The sequence below is a fragment of the Zingiber officinale genome, chromosome 3B (genome assembly GCF_018446385.1).
Source record: "Zingiber officinale cultivar Zhangliang chromosome 3B, Zo_v1.1, whole genome shotgun sequence".
Taxonomy (NCBI): domain Eukaryota; kingdom Viridiplantae; phylum Streptophyta; class Magnoliopsida; order Zingiberales; family Zingiberaceae; genus Zingiber; species Zingiber officinale.
Window position 1 is genome coordinate 21,431,840 of NC_055991.1, and position 24,613 is coordinate 21,456,452.

At 36.2% G+C, this 24,613-nt stretch overlaps 3 protein-coding genes across 8 annotated transcripts; 2 read left to right on the top strand and 1 right to left on the bottom strand.

Annotated features, from left to right (window-relative positions):
• Positions 1–276: 276 nt before the first annotated feature.
• Positions 277–11,670, bottom strand: LOC122056128 (PX domain-containing protein EREL1-like). Of its 6 annotated transcripts, none has more exons than XM_042617924.1 (10): positions 11,407–11,669; positions 10,300–10,419; positions 8,462–8,560; positions 7,454–7,546; positions 6,947–7,055; positions 6,000–6,772; positions 4,841–5,005; positions 4,504–4,746; positions 2,206–2,424; positions 277–851 (listed from the first exon to the last, which is right to left on the bottom strand). In XM_042617924.1, the coding sequence occupies exons 1-10, from the start codon at positions 11,494–11,496 to the stop codon at positions 564–566; spliced, it is 2,199 nt and encodes a 732-aa protein (XP_042473858.1). In that variant the 5' UTR covers positions 11,497–11,669; the 3' UTR covers positions 277–563. The 6 variants fall into 6 exon arrangements, with proteins under 6 accessions (XP_042473858.1, XP_042473857.1, XP_042473861.1 ...); XM_042617923.1 differs by having other exon boundaries at positions 10,297–10,419; XM_042617927.1 differs by having other exon boundaries at positions 6,947–7,050; positions 10,329–10,419; positions 11,407–11,434.
• Positions 11,671–11,814: 144 nt separating this feature from the next.
• Positions 11,815–17,223, top strand: LOC122056129 (organic cation/carnitine transporter 7-like). Its single transcript, XM_042617929.1, has 6 exons — positions 11,815–12,125; positions 13,187–13,464; positions 14,891–15,128; positions 15,363–15,900; positions 16,007–16,209; positions 16,771–17,223. The coding sequence occupies exons 1-6, from the start codon at positions 12,123–12,125 to the stop codon at positions 16,993–16,995; spliced, it is 1,485 nt and encodes a 494-aa protein (XP_042473863.1). The 5' UTR covers positions 11,815–12,122; the 3' UTR covers positions 16,996–17,223.
• A 117-nt stretch (positions 17,224–17,340) lies between these two features.
• LOC122056130 (chloroplast envelope membrane protein-like) lies at positions 17,341–24,222 on the top strand. Its single transcript, XM_042617931.1, has 8 exons — positions 17,341–18,191; positions 18,873–18,958; positions 20,578–20,751; positions 21,358–21,472; positions 22,659–22,756; positions 23,457–23,592; positions 23,738–23,817; positions 23,910–24,222. Exons 1-7 carry the CDS (start codon positions 17,571–17,573, stop codon positions 23,804–23,806), a joined length of 1,299 nt encoding a protein of 432 aa, XP_042473865.1. The 5' UTR covers positions 17,341–17,570; the 3' UTR covers positions 23,807–23,817; positions 23,910–24,222.
• The last annotated feature ends 391 nt before the right edge of the window (positions 24,223–24,613 follow it).

The following is a 24,613-nucleotide window of genomic DNA, read 5'->3' on the forward strand; positions in this document are numbered from 1 at the left end:
GATAGATGAATTCCTTTAAGATTTATTCTTTGGAGAGATTTGTTTTGGTTTATCTTTATTACTGGCTGCTGTGTGCAAATATTCGCCATCTTTTTAAATGACATTTATTCTTGTTTTTCTTCATAAAAGGGAGAAAATTAAAGAAATAGAAACCAAAAGTGGATTCTCTTACGATGGCTGCCGTCTCGAACCATAAGTATCGACTTAAATGAATAATAAATAAATTGAATTAGTTGTATTATTTTTAAAGTTCATAAACAAGTGATTGGAATCTGGGAGAAAATAAAAATACTCATTTTTCAATCAGTTATTGCTAGCAAATTTGATTCTGTTTTATATACTATTGTTCGATATTTCACGGTAGTACGAGTCTCAAATATCAAGGAAAACATCTCTTATAACAAGCCATTTTACTCATAACTACGCGAGATTGTCAATGCAAAACCCAGGCAGTTCTTGTTCTTCTCCTTGTTGACCTGTAGATGACCATATCTTGTCTATGTGACCGGAATATACAGCGCAGCCAAACACACGAATAAGTGATGATGTACATTTGTGTTGTTTCATCGCTCCAAGAACCGGTTGAGGACAGTCTTCCTGGAAGGGACTTCGGAACCGTCTTCTTTCTCTTGTTTCGTAACTGTATTCAGCGCATGTCTGATCACAGTGTTTACCTGTTTCCTTAATTTCAGATTGTCTATGAACACATCAGTAAGAGTTTTCCGTATCTCATCGTCATCTGCAGTCATGGAAGTATCACCGTTTGGTATAATTGGAGACTCAGAAACTTCTGTAGATTGAACATCATCATTTATATATGCCATTTCATCATTTCTTGCAAGGAGTTGAGCCTGAACAATAATTGTTGGTTGTTAGTATCTGATTGAGAAGATGAGGAAACAAATAATGTCTTGCAATCTTTATCAAAACACCAGTATCACGCTTATTCGCTATAAAAGAAAGTCTTTACAAAGAAGTTTTAAGTTGATAGTTTTGAGAAATCCAGCAGGTTCTCCTAAAATAATGATTTTAGTGTAAAGGAAATTGCAATCTATTTCAGAATGGATACACAAACTTTAACATATATCTTGAATGACTTTAATATAAACATCAAGGATGTAAATATCGAGGGGCAGAGATCAATTTCTGGCGAACACATGCCCTCGGGGAAAAACTACTATCACCCCCTAGCCACTTAGCGGTCGGCTATAAGCTGACCTTGTGATTTATCCCTTCACATAACCTGGGTATGGGCTATAAGGGGCACCTAGGATGGGTGTAATCACCTTTTGCTACAAAAGGATGCAAATATCGAATGCTTTAAGATCTCCCTACCATTCCAAAGTATTACAAAGGTAAACAACACAGCAAAGAGAACTTAAACGACTGTACGGTACTGTCAACTGTTCTACATAGACTATAGTTATGCATGTCAGGTCTTTTTCACCCCTTTTTTCGGTTTTATCTCAGTTGAGAGTAAATTACTTGTCACATCTCATGATCACGTTATCAATTAATAAATAACTATGAAGCTTGTGGCTGTTTTGGTATCCCAGTAAAGAATCTTGTTCCTTGTTTAGTTCTTTCTCCAATATCACCTCCGGTTTGATTGCCATCACCATTTTTATCTATTGGGTTAGAGAAAGATTTTGGTCGGTTTGCATGTTTTGTTATCAGTTAAAATTTAACAGTTGTTATAGTTAAACAACCAAACCAAATTAAATGTAGATAACAAAACTGATCATAAACAATCTTGTTATACACCTATAGTTGTCATGAGACACAGGGATCCTCAAAAGGAGAGCAGATGCCTTGCAATATCTTTGTACATATAGGGATGGAAATTTCAACCCACCTCCAATAGGCATGCTGCTGACCTGCCCAGCCATTGTGTTCCATATTTGCCCCTCTTGTTTTGGGTAAAATGAAGAAAAATAATAATATTTTTAAAGATCTGTCTTGTGTGGCACTGGACGGTAGTGAGGAAGAAGATTTATCTTGAAAAGTTTTCTGCCCGACTCTTTTGTCATCCCGATGAATATCTATTCTATCTATGAAAAAAAATACACATAATACTCCTACCAAAGAATTGTAAGCAAAACGAGCTAGTCAATTGAAATGTAACTAAAACTTTAAGCTAATGTTATTCTTCTAATGTATGGGAAAATTGGTGAACAAAAAAGTAACATGACATTGAAAAGCTACCTCTGCAAGAAGGAGACCTATCCGATTATCTGATGTTGCCAGAAGATCCACTGCATCAGAGAGTGATGAATCATCAATAGTGAACTTATCTTCCTCATCAGTGAGAAAATTAACACTGCATTCTTGAAGCCGATCACGTAGAACTCTGCATTCATGAAGAAAAGTTTTGTTCGCTGACTTTGCATGTGACCATCTCTGCATTTCCTTCCGCAGAACTCCCTGGTTTGAAAGAAAGTAAATAAATAAATAAACAGAGAAGATCAAAAACTAAGCACACAAGAACACACACATCTAATCAGAAACTAAAGCAAATTGTTTAATCAATATTAAATAAAAATGACCATGATGTATGCCATATTTCTTTAACAAGAGTTAAACAACGATAGAAGACATGCTTGTCTACTGTTAACATCATAATCAAGCTATTTCTGATGATAATATTTGAGATTGGCTACACAAATCTCATCCTACCAGCATAGTTTTCAACTGACTGGGGAATATAGGGATCCAAACAATCAAGTTTTGAATTTACAATTTGTTTTGAATAAAATTAATTAATAATGGATTAAAGTGAATGGTGAAATGCCAGTAGGTTTCAGAAGTGGTAAACTAAGACTAATGAGACAGAAAACGTTGCAACACAATAAGAAACATAAGAATAGAACCAAGACAATGATAAAACAGAATGAAGCATGGAATTGCACGTCTCACTGTCATTCATTAAGTTAATCAACTACAGTATCATCTGATATTTGCAAAAGAAAACGGAAGAATTCTAAGGAACTATTCGTCAGAAATTTCTGGACATGGAGACTGCAACAATTTAAAGTGTTTATCACATTAGGGGAAAAATAAGTATAATATAATTGACTGCAACAAGTTTGATGCACTGAGTTGGCAAAAGGCAAAATTTTGGAGACAATGTACTTCTTTCCATCTGCTGCATCCAAGATCGTCAAAACTGAGACCTTATCTTAAAATGGAGAGAGATTCATAAATTAGGATCGTGGGCTAGGAGTGTAAGATTGCAAGATCATACAATTTGATTTATTTTTCTTCAACTATAAAATCAAACAGATATAATTACAAGAGAGAATTACATGGAAAGGGCACATTTCCATAAAATAAAATGCACTGATAAGATAAACAACTCGAAAATTCTACAAAAGCCAACATAAAAAATTTCAATATTAACTTTGTAGTTGTATGGAAAAGGCATGATTAATCAACAAGAGCGGCTTGGAGCATGGTTCAAGCGTCGATTGGTATCATCGCATAGCCCAAAATATATCATTTCCGTTGTCAGATGATACCAATATTGTGCCAACGTAGATACAGCAAAATGCCACTTGTGCTAACATAATTTCAACAATACTGACATAAACACAACCCTCTCTCAGCTTGTACTATCTAGAACTGACCGAGATGAAAATATTTTCTTTCCATCGTACATCCTTTTGTTTTGTCTGCTAGTCACAAAGAGGAGATGAAACACCATAAAAAAAGAGGAAGAAAAGAGAAACGCCAATTGAAACAGCAACAATAACAACAGGAAAGATGAGCGATACCAGAATAAAAATTTGTATCCTTTATTTGTACACGTGCACTCCAAATGTGTCATTCTGAGTCCAATTCTCAATGGTTAGCTAAGATATGTTTATAAATATGAAAAAAATCAATTCTAATGCCAAATTTATGAAGAGCGTTATTTAATTTGGGTCTTGGAATATTATTATTGTGTTAACCTGATTTGGATACAAGAATCAATATTGATTGTCGAATTGCTATAACTTTATGTTTGGAGATAATATCAAACTAAGTGAAAAGGAATTATATAATTAAAGCTCATTTAAGTTGATCTCAGCATGATTTTAAGTGTGTTGAAGTACGTCAAAGCGTGTTAAGTGTCAGTCCAACATGGAAATGAAATAGTATCATTTTGGTTGAAAGCTGAAACCCTGGCAAAGAGTGATAATTCAAACCTTAGTTTGCAGTAAGTGTTCTTTATAGATAAGAAAATAATATATCTGGTATAATCATGGGAAACAAATGAGTAAAGCTGCAATCATGCACTTATATATTAACATTTACAGACATTCCTTTGTTTGTAAAGGCATTCAGTTATCTTCTATTGTTTAGTTTCACTGATGTTCAATGAAAAGATAAAATTCCAATGCCATATGGAGGAAAGTATTACTAGATAATGCTACACACATAAAGCATATTGAATAGTTGAACATTATCATAGTTAGCTTCTTCTCAATGGTCAAAGGAGATCACAACAAACAGCAAACTTACCTCTAGTTCAGTCTTTTCTCTTACAGACTGATTCAGTATTTCCTTGAGCTCTGCTTGAGATTTCCTCAAGAACTTCACTTCTTTGACAAGAACTTTGATATCGGCCTTTGATTTCAATTCCAACTCTTCCAGACGCTTTTGCATGTTCACTAATTCTTCTTGTTTACTATCTAACTCCTGCTGTAAGCAATCTTTTTCTTCTTTAGAAATTTTCTTTTCTGATTCAGCATAACTCCTTTCATTCTGAAAAAAAAAACAAAAAAAAAAAATCAAAACAGGAACATGAAACTCAATTGAATATAATATTACGACAATGAAAAAAATTCAAAGGTCAGACTTCCTCAAACAAGAGTTTTGTCTCCATCTCTGAATACTTCCTCCGTAGTTCATCCATATCCCATTGCATTTCGGTGACTCTTTCTCTTTCAATTAAGATAGCTTGCTGCAAGTTTTCTTTAGCTTTCTGCTCGGTAGCTTCTAATTCAATCTCTAAATCCTTGACCTACATCAAATAATAATAATTACAGAGCATGCCATCTAGAATAAAGATGACAGAAACACAACTTCAGATGTGTGACGAAGTCTGGTGAAGGCGGGGAGTGATGGTAGGGCAGATAAGCTAGGATAATTACAGAGCATGCCATCTAAATGAAGCTGACAGGAACATAACTTCAGATATGTGACAAAGTCTGGTGAAGGCGGGGAGGGATAACAGGGCCGATAAGCTAGGACAAGGAATGGCTCCTAGCAAGTTTTTAGGATGCAAGGGGCAAGGTTGAATCAAATCATGCACTGAAGTGGTCAAATGTAAATGATTCATGGCTGTAACTTGCCTTAAATGAATGCAGTATGTATTCTAAATAATGAGGCACCTTTTGGTAGAATCAGTTTGGTTCTTCATAAGAACTATGCAGTTATGTGTGCCTAGTGTAGAGCAGTTCTGTGATTGGATGTCGATCAAAATAGAGAACAATTTGACATTGTCGAGTACATGATATATTACAATTTGAGAGGACCCTTCTATCGAGTGTATGATTCATGGATGAACAAGCAGAAGCTAGAGGGCCATCATGACCCAACATGATGAGGGCAAAGAGTGATCACAAGAGAAGATAGCTTAGAAAATTTACAACTCACAGCAATCTTCTAGACTACATGCGGCAATGAATCAAAACATACACTGTAGCACAAATTAAGTACATACTCTTAATAACAAGCATGCCAGTTCTTTACAAAACCTCTACAATTAAGCATGCTCAATATGGAGGAAGTTTGGGATGGATAGACTTCTAGGAAGCACCTTAATTTTGAGACAATTTTAACAAAGGGATAAAACCATGAGGGAGATAACATAAAAAGTCATTTAACAATCGCCAAGGGTACACTAAAAACTATAGCTATGTATTCAAAACTAGTTTAATACAATAATTCTAAATTAGACAACACATATGCAGTCATAAAGGAAGCAGGCAAATAAGTAATGGCAAGAGATGCACCTTCGTGGTAAGGTATTCTTTCACAGCCATTTCTTGGTTCAGCCGAGCTATAAGATCCTCCATATCGGTTTTTGTTGTTACTAACCTTCGTTGCATAGTTACAAGAACTCTATTTAATTTGTACCTTTGATCATATGGAAGAACAATTTGCGAATTTTCAAGAAATTGTGTGCCTGGACCATCTGCAGCATTTAAAACTTCAGTGCTGCTAGGGGCATCAAAGGAACCATCCCAAATTGAATTTGTGACTCCAGCAAATGATAGTTCACTGCCTCTAATAGAACTTATGTCACTCTCAAAGCTTTCAGCAGAGAGCTTACGAGCATGACCAGAATGTTTATTATGGTCCTGATCTGATATAGACTCCATTCTGCCCCTAGAATTGCCACCAATTATCTCTCTATGTGGAGCAAGGAACTCTTTCCTATCGTTCAATTTAACCCTACCGAAATCTTCTGGTTGATCAAAGAATGATTCGCCCATGATGTCGTTCCCAATTGCTATATTTGCAGAATGATTGTGAACCAATGATACATCTTCAGCATTAGTTTGAGAAGCTTGAATCTTTCCTTTTCTCGCAATACCAAAGTCTGATGTTTTATTTGCATTGTCATGGAGACCATCTAAGGAAGCATATGGCACCATAGATGTGAGTGTTGAATTGTTGGAAACAAGAACACTGGAACTAGGTCGAGCTAGAGTTGAAGGGCTCATGGCAGCAGCATCAGTTGAAGAATTTGATTCTGTAGGATGATTATTAACATAGTGGAATGCTGCATACAAAATGAGTATGCAAGTGAGCTCACAAGTGAAAATTTAGATAAAAAGTTCTTAAGTATCAAAAAAAAAAAAAACTAGCTCAGAGAGTTTCTGTTCCATATCATGCACTACATAAAAGCATATTTGGACGGACAATAATAAACCTAGATGTGGTAGGTGTGGCCTACCTGACCTTGCAGCAGCTTCCAATTCAAGAAAACTTGCTACTTGTGCACTTCTGGATAAATGTATATCAGAGAGTAACTTCTGCATCCATTCTGCCAAAGCATGTCTTCTCTGCAAGAAAATTATCCATCTTGAGAATTATTGGTATTCTAATAGGGAAATGAACTTTAGGATAGAAAAAAAGGAACAGAGAAAATACTTGTATTCTGCAATATATTGAATTAGACTTGTTTAATTTATAGTTATTATCAAAGAAAAATAAAAAACTATACATATTCGTAACTTAAAAAACAATTCATTTGCTAACATAAAGAATGCTAGATATCTTATTGAGAGTAAAATAAAGACTTTTTCCATTTGTTAGACTGTAATATTCTTTAGAGACCAGGCTAAACTTGATGGCGCCAGAGGTAGATCTTGTTGAGCATATAGTTTGTAAGCTGTCATAGTTCTAGAAAATACAACAGAATCCATGGAACTAACCATTTGAAAAACTAGTACAGTTGTACCTCTTCTAGGAGCACGCGACTGGAATTTATTCTCAGAAAAGCATGTTTTGGTGGTGCTAGAGGAATATCTTTTCTTGGAAATGCCTTCTTAAGCTACAAAAAGGAAAAGAGTAAAAGTTATAGAAAGTGAAACCTCAAAAATCAAATAAATAAAACAAGAGAACAAAAATCAAGCTTTCCCCATAGTATGCAAAGTAGGTTATCCCATGCACATCATATTTTTATTAGTATCAGAGAGGTATTAAACAGAATGCAATAGCAATAACTAAAATCTCCAATTCCCCATTGAATGTAGAAAACAATTTCTGAAGCATAGATATTTATCAAAATATGTGATTCCTCAGCTATCAATAATATATACTCATTAACTAGATAAAGAATTGTTGATCTTAAAAGTTCTAGTTACAGTGCAAAATTTTCAAAACATAATTACAAGAGATAATTTACCAATAAAATAAATGACACCAACATAAATTTCATTGTCAGCACACTAAATCAGTTTCACTATCAAAATTTATATTGCTAAAAAGGGCATTTAGGATTCAAATAATAAAAGATACGTCAATCCTGGCTAAAGAAAGTAGGTAGACAGTAATGTTAAGGTTACCTAATGATTCTCCAAATGAAATTCTCAACATTGTGATTGGTGTGTGTTCATTAGATGTCTAGATTCCCAAGCCATAAACTTAATGTCTTCAAATACAGTGTATGTTTCTGGGTTGATTCTACTATTCCACCTTTTTCTTCTTCGTTTTTGAACAATGACAAGATTGAATTAAAAGTTAAATGCAGTTCTTGAAAAACATAGAATAAAAGGCTCATTCTCTTTGCTATTATGAATCTCAGTAGATAAAAAAACTTGGCATTATCAAGCACCATTACAAATGGTCTTCAATTATTGATATGCTTATGAGACTCTTCAACTCTAGAGACAGAAGTGTCAAAAAGATATAACTCATAAAGAATAATGCTCTTCATATCAACAGGTTAAAATATAACTTATCATACAGCAGAGTGTAATTTCAGGAAGTCACTGAATCTTCGTAGTAACTCGTGGCTGGTACTGATGCCTTGTGGGGATTGTATACCCACATGAATCCTGTAAAACTGTTTTTCAATAATGTTAACAGCAAGACCAAGAAAGAAAGTTATGAAAAATTTTAGAACAACATGCCACATCAAATGGTAAATCAAGAGATCATTTTTATTGAATTAAAGGTCTAGACTTTATCAAACAAAACTGTTAAACAAAACAGAAAGTGACAATTTATAATTTTATATGAGATGGAAACAATCTTATACATTACTATCCTATGGATTCTTAGTTGCCTTTACCATTCTCAGCAGATAATACCAACTTTCAAGGCTTTAACAGTAATTGTCTCCCTCCGGAACACCCACAAAAACTATTATAGGGCAAAAATATTGTAAAATGGCTTATCCAGAAGGAGCTCCTTAAGTTGCAGGTCAGAATTAAAAAATATATCAGTTTTCTCTGCATGGAGAAAAGGGTGTGGGACATAACCAATCTAGCATGCTGATTATATTATGACTTACCTACTTAAGCTATTGTGAAAATACAAATTAGACCATATTAGAGTTTCATAGCTGGAATATAGTGAAAAAAATGGAATTATCAACAATTACCATTTCTTCTCTATCAAATAGTCCATCAAGCATGCACTAGATCAACTAGGAATTACATATAGTGTTGTCCTAGGAAATAAGCAACTGTTTTTTATATCATAGATTATGTGATAACATGAATATTGACAAAGAGCGCACAGATCAAGACATCAGTGAAACGACTAGACTGAATTAAGCATTCTAGTGTCATGCCTTCCAATTTGCTTTTCAGTGATTATTCATAATATTTGGAGTCAAAGAGAAGCATAAATTTGAAACTATTTAAACATGGAAATAGTAGAAATTATATGATATCAAGTCTGGTGACATGGACATGTGTTCCGTTCAAAAAGCAAGGTTCAAAATCTCATTGCTTGCTGACATCTTGAATGCCAGCCTACGTGAGATAGTATCAATGTGTCAATCCGTGTGACAACATGCTAATTGGTGTTGGCCAAGAGAAGAAGGAAGAAGATGATGATAATGATGGTAACTTGCTGTTGTTGCAGCTACCACTTCCCAAGGACTGGTGTTCCACGTACATGCAAATTTTCATGGAGGAACCAGATAAAACAAAGAAGATTGGACCAGCAATTTCCCACACTGTTGCAATTTCCCTATTATGGAATCACAGGATACCCTCTCATCCACCATCTCTTTATCTCACTGCCCTTATTTCCCTTGTCACCAAGATTCCTCTTCGCCTTCCACTTCTTGATGACCTTGACATTGTCTTCTCCTTCATGCCATCTTCTCATCTTCAACATGTAAAATTGTCCTTCTATGCAACCTCAACAGCAGCAGTGAGGGAAATTGCAATTATTGTGTTGCCAAAGAAATTACGATATTGCAGCTGAGGAAAATCCAAGAGTTTCCCAGCTTCTCCCAACCTTTACTGTTGTTGTTGCTCTACCACATCTCAATATGGGCGCAAAATGATAAAGCTAATCCATGTGGGTTGGGATGGCATGAGATTTTAATCCATGACAAAGAGTTGAATTCTAATGCATATTTTCCAATTAAAGAGTTGTATAATACAGATTCTGATATTTTATTCAGATTAATGATAGCACAAAGGTTAGATATCATCTACTCACAATCTTTAGTAAGAACCTCTTCTTAGCTATTCCTTCATGGGCAGTTTAATTAGTTCCTTATGAAATTGCATTTAGCATTTCAAGAAAAGTAAACAATAATAAACAAAGAGTGCTTATTACAACAATAGGATTTAAGCTCTCATGGGATGCACCAGGCTCTGTCTGAATACTCCAAGAAGGAATCATGACACAATAGCTCCAACCAGTCTGGTGGTTGTGAGGCCAGACAGTATTCCTTCCATCCTGCAAATGTTTGAAAAATTAGGAATTTTAAAATGAAAAAGGTTAATATGCAATGCAAAGATTTTTGAAACACAGGGAATGCTACTTTACTAATAGAACTAAATTGCATTTGGATTGTCACCCAACTAACCACAAATCCAGTGCAAAAGGTATGATCCCAACTGGAGCACCATATTAGAGCATCCATATTGACACTCTAGGAACAATACAATGTAACATAATCCAGAAGATGCAGACTAGGATCATGATAACAGTGTTTCAGAAATTGCCCCCAGGAAAATAAACACCTTCCTCGTGCAGCTGCCAGAATGCACTAATGGACAGTCATCCATGGATGGACTGTGCACGAACAAAAAGGTTGAAGATTATGGAGATATGCCAACACAAATTTTTAAAACCATTAGGAGAATCCAAGTGATTGAAGGAGATCACCCAGTATTGAATTGCTACAAATACCACCGACCTCATGTAATAAACTTGGAATGATGTAATTCCAGCAGAGTCCCCAAATCAGAAAGGCAACCAACCCGAGTATATACTAAACAAGGAATGATTTCAGACCTCCTTCCTTCTAGACCACTACGTAAGGGGTAAGCCACTTCAGTGCATATGATCCACCACATCGAGTGACAAGACCATGTTCTCTCTCTTCCTCCTCCATGTGATCCATTTTGATCCACTACAATTAACTACATTTCTCCCTTAAACCCCTATCCATTACCGAACTACCAAATCCCAGCTCGATACCTATGCGGAAAAAGAGCAGCCTATATCAACATCCTAAGGTCAGCTCCACCTGGATCTCATATCTAGAGATTCGAAAACACGACAAACAAACCCAAAAAAAAAAAAAATCCAGGGCGTCGCCGGCGCGAATTTTCGCCCAATCGAACAAACAATTCACTGGAGAAACCCAAGAATTCGCATCGACGGAGCATAATACTAAACGAGAAGCGTAGATCAGATGAGCGGAGAGGGAGAACGTACCCAACGCTTGGGGGGAGGGCTCCAGTCCATGCCGAGGGGGAGCGGCGAGGTCCCATCATGGCGGTGACTCGGGGGGCTGTTCCTGAGCATGCCGCGCTTCCGCGACGGGATCGAGGGAGAAAGGAGACGAGACGGGACGCGGCGGAGCAGAGCGATCACGCGAGCGGCGCCGATCCGGGGCCTGCAACAGATGCCTCAACTAAAGACAACGCAACAAACTGTCCTCGGTTCGACTCCTTCGCTCTCTCCTTTTTTTCTACGACGTTCATTTTCCATTTGGTTTTTAATAATTAAATAATTCAATAAATATTTAAATAGTCAAGTTAAATCTGAATATCCAAAATTATATCTAATAAACAAGTTTGATCGGACTTGACTTTTCTTAGAAAATATCTTCTTAACTGATCAACCAAATCCCAAATTTGCCAATCGGAGAATCAAGTTACATGGTTCGATTAGGGTTCGAATAAGCTCTAGTCGTGGGACATGGTGACCTAAAATTTAGGGGAAGGAGAAGACATCGGAGAGGCGTGCCCCGCATTTGACTCTGCCCTCTAATCTTTGAAATTTGGTCCTCCACCCTCTCTTCGCCGACTGGAATTGAATGATTCCTAACCTGCAACACCCCAATCGTCTCGATGCAGATAGCGCAATTCGATTAGGAAAAAGCAAGATTCGGTAGTTGTCCAGGAGTGATCGGTCTTCGTGAAGATTCAATGGTTGGTTTCGCATCTTTTTATTTTCTGGATTTATCTACCTTTCTTTTCATGCATATTAATCAAGTTTCTTCTTTATCGTGGATGTAGTTTCTAAGCAAAATGTGCGCGCAGCAGTCAAAAGAATGATAAAGAGGGATATATTGCGAATTAATGATCAATTCATTATGTTCTTGGTTTAAAGTCTTTTTCTTTCTTGTCTGATGTGATTTAGTTTCTGACCAAACTTGCACTCAACCATTCTAACATGAAAAATTCTATTGTAGGTTTCTGCTTCGTAGCTAAAAAAAACAATACACGCTGTTCATTGACCTTCCAAAATCTTGATATGGTTCTACAGTTTTGTTGTGTAATAAAGCTGTGGATATATGCTGTAGTTTTGGACCAAAAGAAGCAGTCAACAGTTCACAGCAATGAGCAGTTTTGATAACAATTCTAGCTCTCTTTTTTCTTTTCTTTTTTTTGAAGGGACACATATATGGAATCATCAACTCTTGCTGTTTTTCAACCTTTGAAGTAAATACTTGGTACTGACTTATAGTTAGGTTTTTTGTATATTTCTTATGAATCTTATAACAACATGTAGAAGGGCAGGGGATATGATTTTGTTTCTAACCAAATAATCATCCTCAAATTTGTGAGAAATTAGAAACTTGGATAACATTAAAGTCCTGATTTTATCTTTGGAAGGGAAATAGTCAACCATTTCTTTTCAGGAAGTTGATTTGATGCTTTGTTTTTTTTTCTTTTAACTTTATCATATTGATTATGATTCCTTGACTCGCTATTTTATACTTGGGTCTGGATCTTAATGTTCAGATGTATCTGATAATAATATGTGAGCATTCAATAGTTTAAGATAGGTTATAAACATTAGTTTCAACTACTTTTACAATGTTTCGCAACCCCAGAAACAGGTTAAAATTTGTTACTAGTTTTGTTGGAACTTTTTATCAGGTAATTTGCATAGTTAGTAATCAATTAATAGTGTGTGGTGATCTTTATCTTTGTCTACTTTGATGCCAACTTATATTTGCATTCGAGATTGATGATTAGTATATTAGGTATTGCAGATTGGCGATGGGGTCTCTTCATTTACCATGGATGACGCCCTTCTATCCATTGGGTTTGGCAAATTCCAGGCACTGGTGCTTTGCTACGCGGGAATGGGCTGGATCTCAGAAGCCATGGAGATGATGCTCCTCTCTTTTGTTGGGCCAGCTGTTCAGTTGGAGTGGAATCTTTCTCCTCAGCAGGAGAGCTTCATCACCAGCGTTGTATTTGCTGGTATGCTCCTAGGTGCTTACAGTTGGGGCATAATTTCTGACATCCACGGAAGGAGGCAAGTCCTTTATCCCGAAGCAACTCATCTTATTGAACTCACATTCCGTTTGCGCTTCCACCAACAGTTATTTGCTTCACTGTGCTTTAATTTTTTTTCCTCCAAATTAAATGGGCATGAAGGTTATAAACACAATAATCATATCAGAGTCCAAGTTACTTGATGGGTAGATTAATAGTACAGGTATCAAGTTCAGATTGAGTTCCTCTCATGCCTTTTTTTTCATAATGGACATAAATGATAACCAACGTCGGTTATATAACAGTGTGAATTGGTATACACATCCTATTTTGATTGATAAGAACATAAGGCCTCAGGTTACTGCTCTGTTATCTATTGTTCAGTAATCCAAATATTATATATTTTCCCCATTTTTTTATGCATACTAGCTCATGAACCAGGGCAACCTTTCTATATTAGTAATTCATTTGCTGTTAATATCTCGATTTTAAGGTATGAAATTGATGTTACTTGTGGATGCTTAAAATCTTAGGGTGTGTTTGGTTTGTGCGTTTTCTATTTTTATTTTCTGAAAAACACGCATTTTCTAGAAAATAGAAAATGACTTTTAGACATTCTTTATTTTTTAAGAAAATGTTATATATTTTTTTTAGAAAATAGACATAAAAAATGCAAACCAAACACTATTTTTCATAAACGCGCGTTTTTCAAAAAATGAAAATGGAAAACTTGCAAACCAAACGCACCCTTAAATTATGCCCCAACTGTAAGCACCTAGGACCTTAATTTTCCTAGATTATCCAGTTGCCCTATTTATATTTGTCTACACAGACACACACATATTTCGGAACTTACTTTCCAATTAAATTTATTAATCACTTGTATTCCTAATTATATCTATATACAAAACCATATCAGAGTTTGGGGCTGGTACCTAACAAGATGGCAGTTGGAATCCCTTGAACTCTGACATTTTTTCTTGAAATATACATGTTTTGTTACAAGAATAAGGATTCTGTTTGATTGTCATTTTTTTTTCTTTGTTTGTTTGAGCGAATAATCATTTGGAAACAATTCTCTACACGTGTGGTATATTACAATCGGAATTTGACCTGAAGTTTGCAACCGTTTTGTTATTTAATCCTGTGCAAGACAAGTGCAGCTTCCTTTAGTACACTACATGTTCTTTTCGCTCTTTTGAGATTATACTTGACTTTTTCTCAACAAAAGTTGCACAACTTCCCTAACTGCAGGAAATAATTTAGCTTATTAATTGTGAGGTTCATATGTGCTGTGATCTATCTTGTGCAATGCTATGAGCATTCTTGAATAAAAGATTGTTTGTGTTGTCTACCTTTGTTTGGTTTCAGAAGAAAATGGTATTGCATACCATAAATATATGTTTCTTATAAAATATTATAATGTTTTGTTCTATTTTTTACCTTCATGCATTTTGCCTTTTCAGGACAGGTTTTCTTTTCACAGCTCTAGTAACTAGTGGAGCTGGTTTTCTTAGTTCTTTCGCTCCCAATTATTTATCTTTACTTCTTTCACGGTTTATGGTTGGGATTGGATTGGGTGGTGGGCCTGTTCTTGCTTCATGGTTTCTGGAGTTTATTCCTGCTCCACACAGAGGTAAATGGATGGTCATCTTTTCAGCCTTTTGGACGATTGGCACAATATTTGAAGCTTCAATTGCATGGGTAGGTGCAACAACCAAGTTTGTTAATTTCATTAGTTTTCTTTAAATAAGATTCCTTGCTCGCCAACGCTTAACTTGGTTAATAAGTTTGTTATTTTCGTTAATTTTAATTAGTTTATACTACTCTATAGGGTGAAAAGCTGATTATGATTGGATGTTGACATTCTTTTAGTTTATCATTTTGCTATTAAGATTTGGATGCCGCTTATTATCTTTATTCACACTGGATTTACAGGCCATTATGCCCAGATTTGGATGGAGGTGGTTGCTAGCTTTTTCATCCTTACCATCTTTTCTTCTCCTCCTATTTTACGTTGTCACCCCTGAGTCGCCAAGGTACCTTTGCATGAAAGGACAAATCAGCGACGCTATGCAGGTTTTGGAACAGATGGCCAGAGCAAACAGCAAGGGAATGCCTTTGGGCATGCTTATCTCCGATAACCAAGAAATGGAATTAGAGGAAATAACTGATCATTCTGAAGCCACACATCTAGTTGAAATTGAAAATGGGATTAATGGCAGCTCCGATAAGGATACTGATACAAAAAATGAAGGTATCAGTGCTCTAAGGAGACTTCTATCACAAAAATTAATCAGAACAACTCTTCTTCTATGGATGGTTTTCTTTGGAAATGCATTCTCTTATTACGGTATTGTACTGCTGACATCCGAGTTAAGTAACGGAAATAGGATCTGTGCAGCGAAAGTCACCGAGTCAAACCAAACAACTAACGATAACCTCTACAAAGACGTGCTTATCACTAGCTTTGCTGGTATCATTTAAAACTTCTACCATCATCTAAAAGTTAAAGGTCGATGCACTTTTTGCCTGTTCATCACATGGTCTAGACCTGGATGTCTTTTTCTTTTCTTTTCCAGAGATTCCTGGGCTCATATTATCTGCTGCGATTGTGGATCGGATTGGCCGCAAGCTCTCCATGTCATCTATGCTTTTTGTAAGCTGTGTGGTCTTAATTCCACTGCTTTTTGCTCAGACAGAAGAATTGACGACCGCGCTTCTATTTTGTGCAAGGATTAGCATCTCAGCGAGTTTCACCATCGTCTACATCTATGCTCCTGAGGTTAGTGCGAGCAAATCAGTTCTTTGATAGGTTAATATCGCTTTAACTCCTGTCTTTCTATTTAACGGTGCCATACCTCTCGGTTGTTCTTTAAACGAAAAAGGGTCCAGGAATAGGGTCTCCGATAAGTCTTGTTTAACTTTTGGTTGAAATTTTACCGGAGACAGGGCCGACCAAGGTGACTTGACCCAATTGACCAATGTTGAAGTTTTATTCTATGGTTTGAACCTTTCTCATGTATTGGGAGATCACCTGAAGTAAATGAATTCATTCAGGGCACATATTTTTCAGAGTTTGCCTATCCTTCGACTCTTTAGTTCAAATTGAGCTTCATCAACATCTGAGGGTAAAATTGATTCTTAGATCAATTGTACTGCCTACTATCGACTCTCTTATATCGAGTAGTTTCGGTAGACATGACGATTTTACATCAATGAGTTACCTCATATAACATAATGTTCAATATTTCAAAGTTGCTGTGCTGCATCAAAGCACTGCTTGATTCGGGTTCGACAATTCTGTATTCTTCTAACAAGCAAAATGTTACTCTTCTGTCATCAGATATATCCAACCTCTGTGAGAACTTCCGGCATCGGCATCGCGAGTTCGGTAGGAAGGATCGGCGGCATAACGTGCCCTCTCGTGGCCGTCGGCCTGGTCCATGGCTGCCACCAATCTGCGGCAGTTCTTCTGTTTGAGCTCGTGATCTTCCTCTCGGGAATTGCCGTGTGTTTGTTTCCTCTCGAAACCAGCGGCCGCAACCTCAGCGATTCGACACCCAGTTAGGAAGAAGAAACCTACAACAGCCTTTGTTTGATTTTTACTGGAACGCATTGTAGGAATATCAGAGCTGATAGATTTTGGTTTGTATACTAAGATGTTGCTGATGAGTTATGCTTATATTCGATTGGATTGGAACGATAGAGCGATGAGATTCATGTAGTTCACTAGTTAGTAAAACGTTGTAAAAACATTTCTCATGTTTTAAAATGTTGAAAATTTAAATTTGTGTTTTGATTTCTTGTGTTTTTTAATTAAATGGGGGAAAGAATTTAGAAATAAAGAACTTGTTCCGAAGTAGAATTTTGTGTTAAGCATTCGCTTTTCTATCTAATTAATATCTGTAGAACACGAATAAGAAGAGAAAGGAGGAGAAAGCGACTGATCTCTTGCGCTTCCACGCCTCCTGATTCGCCACCACAACTCCGCGTTTGCCTCGTTATCCACTCTCTCCCTCCAACTCGGTCTTCGATCGATTCCATAATCCATCCTCGGTCCTTCTCGTTTGGTGGATTCTTCGTTCACTCTGGTGTTCGCTCCGCCAAATCGTGGTTGAGAGTGAAAAATGTGGCGCCTTTTCCATGTCCTCGACGAGCACTTCGATGACTGCGTCCCTCGGCAACCTCATCTTCCTCGGAGGCTCGCGGAGTACCGCCGCCGGTAGTGCTCCACGCTACTTGTTCGCGCTATTTCCCCAGTACTGGAGCCGGCGGAGGCAGCGGGGTGCGTCTCGGTTGGTTAGCTATTGCAGCAGGAAAGGGCGCCGCAAGAAGAGATCTTGGTGGCAAAAATTCTTCTCGGACGTCGACGAGGAGAGCTGGTTCAGCTGGAGCGCGGAGGATGTGCTGGGTGTTGATGAGTTAGGCGAGGAGGATGTGACGGAGGCCGAAAAGTTTGAGGCTTGGAAGAGCCGCGCCGAGGCGATTGTGGAGCTCCGTGAAGCCCAGGAGGATGTGAGAAATGCCGAGGACCGCGCGTGGGAGGATTGGCTCAGAGGAGATGAGTCGATGAACTCGCATTCTTCGTCCTGGTATCAGGATTGGGGCGGCGGTGAGGCGGAATCGCCAAGAGAGGTGAATGATGACCCGAAGGTGGTAATGCGGGAGAAGGGTCTTGTTGAAGCCTTTAAAGAGTCAATTGGAGAGAATGACGATGAGTTGCTTTTTGAAGATAGAGTTTTCCGTTATGTTTCGAGCAGTTCGGTACGTAAAGAAATCATTCTCTGTAGATTGTTTCATAGGTTCAGTTTGCGTGCAATATCAGGGAGCTTTGTCGTTTGGGGAATTCATGCTCTCTTTCTTGGAAAATACAGGATCGTTGTGCATTAGGAACAAATTATAAAACACCTATGCTTACAAACTTGTGTACCTTTCTGCGCTATTATTTTGATCAAATTTTGTCTCTGAGATACATTCAACTTGGGATCAGCAACTGCATTCTGTTTCAATCATTTTTCTGTTGGTTTTGTAGCATGAACCTGAGTAGAATCATACAATCGATGGGTTCTTTAAAGTTAGTATTTTACAAATTCATGTCTATCTCAAACTTTTGTGTCCAATACTTCAGTCCATAGTCACTATTTATATACAAAGCAGCAAGGTTGAAGCAGTGATATTTGTTAGTAATTGAACCTTTGTACTTTTGAATATCTTGGAAAAAGACAGGGATATAAATACTCATATTAGTATTTTTATTAATAAGGAGTGTTGCATAGGTTGTTATGTATTTCTGGTTAGCTAATGATATTTTAGCACCCTATCTTGTGGTTGGTAGCTTATTGTTTGTAATCCTCATTGCATGTAAATTTGGTTTATGTTGGATTTGACATTTTATGATCATTGATAACCACAGCTATTCACTGATTCAAAAGGATTTTCTTACAGGCTAAATTTCTAGCTGTGTTGATTCTTGTTCCATGGGCATTAGACTTTGTAGTTCATGACTATATCATGATGCCATTTTTAGACAGGTAATTCTCTTATCCAAAACTAATATTGTTTTGACTACAATTTTACTTTATTTTAAATTTTCTTGATCTTTTTTAGCACAGGGTTTTTCTCACTTAAATGACTAGGTTCTAAGCTAGTAACCCATGCTTTGCATTCTGATTCATGTTCAAAAATTTATAAATCTCCAGTGAAAACTATGGTGTAGGTCACAAGTTTGCATTAGCTGCCTTGTCTGGACAAGGGATCATAGTTGGTTGATTTTGATGGTTCCATTCATCATCATATTAAGTGTTAACATTTTAATATATCTACTGATACCATGAAAACTATGGTGTAGACTGCAAATTTGCATTAGCTGCCTAGGGTAGACAAGGGATCATAGTTGATTGTGCTGACAGTTACATGCATCGCCATATCAAGTATTAACACTGTAACGTATATACTGATATCATTCATAATCCAATGTCTACATCTATACTAGAGGCTAAAAAGATAATATTGTAATACAGAGGATTTAGAATAGCACAACTCTAGGCAACATGAATGGCTCTATATATAGCTTATAATATGCTTATCAAGATTGCAATCCAACCTTAGGATGTGACAACGTTATAATCCAAATTGCCCTAAACGAACCAAAATCCATAGTATAAACTATTCAAAACCTAAGCAGGATATGACTTACTGGAATCTTATTAATCCTTAATCTGATACTATATCCACTTGCCATTTTTAGGAAAGATTATGTCGACCTTGAGTAAATAAAATATACTCACATTGACAGATATTTTAAAACTTAACAACCATTAAAAACATACATCTTTCATACCATTCATTCAAGAAAATTTCCCTTACATGAGAATCCTTTTTAACTTTTGTCCTTGTGATCCATCTTATAAAAGTTAGTATTTGTTACACTTAAATAACAATGCAACACCTTCACAGTTATATTGTAAATCATATATGACTATATGAATTATGATATATGATATTAAAATAATGCAAGGTTTGAAATGTTTGAATTAATGTAATTATTAGATTGTAGGATCCTGTGATTTATACTTCAATTTTTATGAACCAATCCTATGAATCTTCCACTGTTTGTAGAGAGGATCTCAAGCCTAACAAACTTAGCTCAGATTCTAGGGTCTGTTGATGGATATTCGCTATATCTTTATAGTGGCTTTCTTCCTTCGACTTCTGGTATTGCCCATCAGTGATTCTATTATCTTTGTGATGGCTGTTTAATAAGTTTTATTTAATTACTTTTATTTTTAAGTATGTTAGAAATGGACTGGTTTGGAGTGGTGTCTAAAGGAAAATATTCGAAACCATTAGGTGTTGATGGTGCATAAAATTCTTTCTATTATAGACATGCTTTAAACATCACTGTATTGTCTGTAAAGGGGCCTCCACCAAAGCTCAAATTTTGGTGGCTTGTCATAATCAATGCTTGTATTCTATAGCCAATTTGTCACATGAACTATAACAATTAGTTCATTTATGGATTTTATACTCATAGTGGCAAGCTAAATCTCCTTATATTGTTTCTTATAACTTCGCCCAATTTTTTGAACTTAGTGAGTTTTAGATGGTGCGCATTAGTTTGTAAAAAATATTTATTTTTTCTGATTAATAGGTATGTAAAGACTGTGCCACTTGCTGCCAAGATGCTTGATGTTAGGAGACAACAAAAGCTTGAGATGATAGATACATTAAAACTCGAGAAAGCAAGATTGCGCTTGGAAGTCGAGATTGGCAAAGCTCCCTCTATTTCAGATGATGAGGTCTGGTTGGAGTTGCAGCATAAAGCGTAAGATAGTCTAATTGGTCTTTTATATAACTATTTTTTAACAAATTTCTATGCAGCATGTTGTAAAACTCTAAGAGGAAGTTGCATGTCCCTTTATTATGCACATAAATGTTCCTGTCATGTTTGCAAGTATTTTTTCCATATATGCTTTTGAAGTTCCTATATTCGTCTGCATTTGGTGTCGTTACTTCACATTTTGATTGTGCTCTTCTTTCTTTTATTCTCTAAGTTGGTGCATACCTCTCCTTGTTCACAATGTTCCTCTTTCCCAGGTTGCTAGATTTTCTTGGTTGTAATTCCATGTTTCCAATAGTCCTGCCAAATAGAAGAGAACTTTTTTTTTTCTTTTCTCGCTTCATTTAGATTACATGTGTGGTCCCATATAGCTTAGCTAGTCAATTCTTTGAAATTTCTTGGACTTTCTCTGTGGTCTGTATATCCACTTTATAGATATTTTTGTTGATTTTCCACATACATAAAACAATATTCTAGAGAGTACTACCAACTGGAAGATACTGCTTCTATCATAGACTGTTTGCAATTTAACACTGTTATTAGGTCCTTGAATATCTTATTAATTTGGTGCTTTGTTTGCTGTTTTCTCAGGATAGAATTAAGAGATGAAAAGAGATTAGAAAATCGAAGAGCATTCGCAAATATCTGGTCAGATTTGGTCTACAGCTTAGCATTGTTCCTTCTTATCTACTTCAATAGGAGCAAAGTGAGTATTCTACATAGGATCCAACAAATTTAGGGTTGCTTGCTCTAGAGTTTTCACATTAATCTTCTCAATGGGTTATGAGTTTGGTCTTGTGCAAATTTATGGCACTGATATTGTTTTGATCTTCAACTGATTTGCATAGTATATTATGTGATTGGAGTAGCTCTAGCAACCACAAAGAAGAGACAAGGAAGAGGGGCTAGGAATTTAATTGAATTCCTTGATTGGATTTAGTTGAGGATATATTGGATGCTGCTTACTGAATAAGCAATAACAAACTCTTGGATATTCATCTACATTTCTCCACAAGTTCTTGTGTTTTAAGTAATAAAATAGTTGCAGCATCAATTGGTTGGTTTAAGGAAGAACTAAGGGGAGATGATGATGGCACTCACGCTGCTGGTATCTGTCCTACTAATAGACAACAAAGGTGGAAAACAAAATAAAATATAATAATCACATCAGGAATAGATGACAGAAAAAGATATTGTTAAGCCAACTCAAAAGAGAAGGGAGAAAGGCCTATGATAAGTATGAATCGTCAAAATTATCATTAGTTTTTTTTACCTAGTATGCCATTTTTATTTCCCCTGCATCTTTTATCAAATCTCCTCATGAAAATTTCATGCAACTTTATTTGTCTGGTTGCTTACAATCTTGCTATAAAGAAAGCATTACGAAAAATGGACTAATTGAAATCTATCCTACAAACCTGTAAGTCGAAGAATTAAATCCCTATCTGAAAATTTCTGAACATAGAAACAACCACTTCATATTTCTTCTGACTTGTGCCCTAGAGAAAGGACATATATCTAGAGATTCGTAGACCATAATATGCTTATTGTGTTAAGATAATTGTCTGGTACTCCAAACAAACATCTTCTTCGAGTGTGTTTATTTCCTTGCCTATATCTTTTCTAACTAAATGTCATGACTTTTTGCATTGTTTTTCTCACTTGAGTTTTTACACTGTTTAACTTGACTTTCAAGTGCTTAGATTTAGTCTTTTATTAAACTTCTCATGTGATTCACTACCATTTTCTGTTACTTTTCATTTTGTTGCTTGGCTATGGCAATATTATATTAATCCTTGTGTTGCAACTCTATAGTAGGTTGTGGTTTATTTCATTTGTGTTCCACTGTGATTGCATTCTTTTACTTATATTGGCCAGCTTTCCATATTCAGGTTTCTCTGCTGAAGTTTACAGGATATAAGCTTCTAAATAACGTTACAGATGCTGGGAAGGCATTTCTTATCATTCTAATTGCTGACACCTTCTTAGGGTGAGATTTTCATTCTCAGCTCCATTTGCTTAATAGTGGAATCACATGGAGTTTACTTGGAAATTTCATAGCAAACACAAGCAATCTGACAGAATGCTAATTGTTGGACTTTGATTGTTAATACGCTATTGTATTATCATTATGTTTATTTTGATACTTATTTGTTATGGAACATGATAGTGTTACTCATCACTCGACCGTGTTCCTACGTTTTGTGTTTGATTCACTGTAGTTAATACGTAAATTTGCAAGGTTCTCTAAGAAAGTGAATAAGCAAGGATCAAGCATGATCTGTTTTCCATCTAGCATCACACAGAACTTTTGGCAGCCTCTTGGATTTCGTCTTTGTTACTTGCTAGATTGTTGTTTTTCTGTTACTATTATGGTTACTAGTATATCACACAAGTTTGTTCTTGCGGGCACAAACAACAATTTAAATTACAAATTGAGTTAATTGGTTATCTTAAAACCCGAACGCTGAGCATCCAGAATATTTCTTGAATTTATTTTGATAAAGATTATGATACTTTATGTGCATCTAATCTTCCTCTTCTATGGTGTCTATGCCCAACAGATCTACCATCATTAATACGATGAATAACCAAATTTTATCTAAGATTCCACCACGGAAATCATGTTGGTCAAAGTAGCACCGAATGTTTTTTAACGACAACTAAAAACTGTTGATACTCTAATGCAGGTATCATTCTGAATTGGGTTGGCAGGTTTTGATAGAAGTTATTCTCGAGCACTATGGACTTGAAGTGGATGAAGCTGCAATAACCATCTTTATATGCTCAGTTCCAGTCATCCTTGATGCTTGTGTCAAGCTCTGGGTAAGTTTTTATAACTAGCCTCTGCTTTCATCCTCACACAATGCAATACTGACTAAAACTTTTAAATTTATCTTGGTCTAACTTTCAAGATCTGGGTTGCAAATCTAAATGCTGATCTAACCCACTTCTCGTGCGTATTGTGCAGTTGTTTAAGTTCCTTCCAAGATGGTCTCCAAACGTTTCAAATATCTTCAGTAGAATGCAACGGCATTAGGCACATGCAAGGTAAAGATATAGTAAAGATACTGAACCTACATTCTGTATCAAAAATCTTGTTGTCTCTCTTAATATCCAACGTCACATTGCTACAAGTGCAGGTCAACTCTGGATTTTTCCACCTTCAAGACAGTCTACATGGTGCAGATCAAACCTGAATCTGGATATTCATACAAATTTTTACCACATTATTTCCAAACAATTTTTTTTAGTCCACATGAAATTAGATGTGAATGATTCTCCTCAATTTTGTCTCCTAGAAAAGTCTCCTTGTCATTTAATGTATGTGCTGCATAATGAAACATTTACCGCAGAATTCTGTCAGGTAGAAATTATGAAGATGCAGCATTTAGCAGGATAGACAGGATTTGTTTCACGGTTTAATGGTACGAGTTTGGGTGATAGGAATGATTATCCTAATCTTATGCATTTTTATTTGGAAGGTAGTTTTTATGGTTGTTATTGTAAAAAAAAATTAAGATATTATTTTTTGAAGATGTTTTTTCTTTATTCTTTACTTGATTTTACAAAGAATGCCATATATAGGAAATCTATCATGAACATCCACAGTGCATACCCACCATGAGCTATCCTCACAATCTCCTCCGTGTTGACTCTGAGATGGGTTGGTGGGAATGTCGGGGACGAGCGTATTCGTTTTTTGCCACCATGAGCTATCCTTACAAGGCAAATGCTCTATATATATATATATATATATATATAGTTGATTAAGTCCAATGAGCTAGTTGAGTTAGACCAGTTAATTATGCTTTGTTGGGTTTTAGGTGGGTCGATGGAGTTCAAT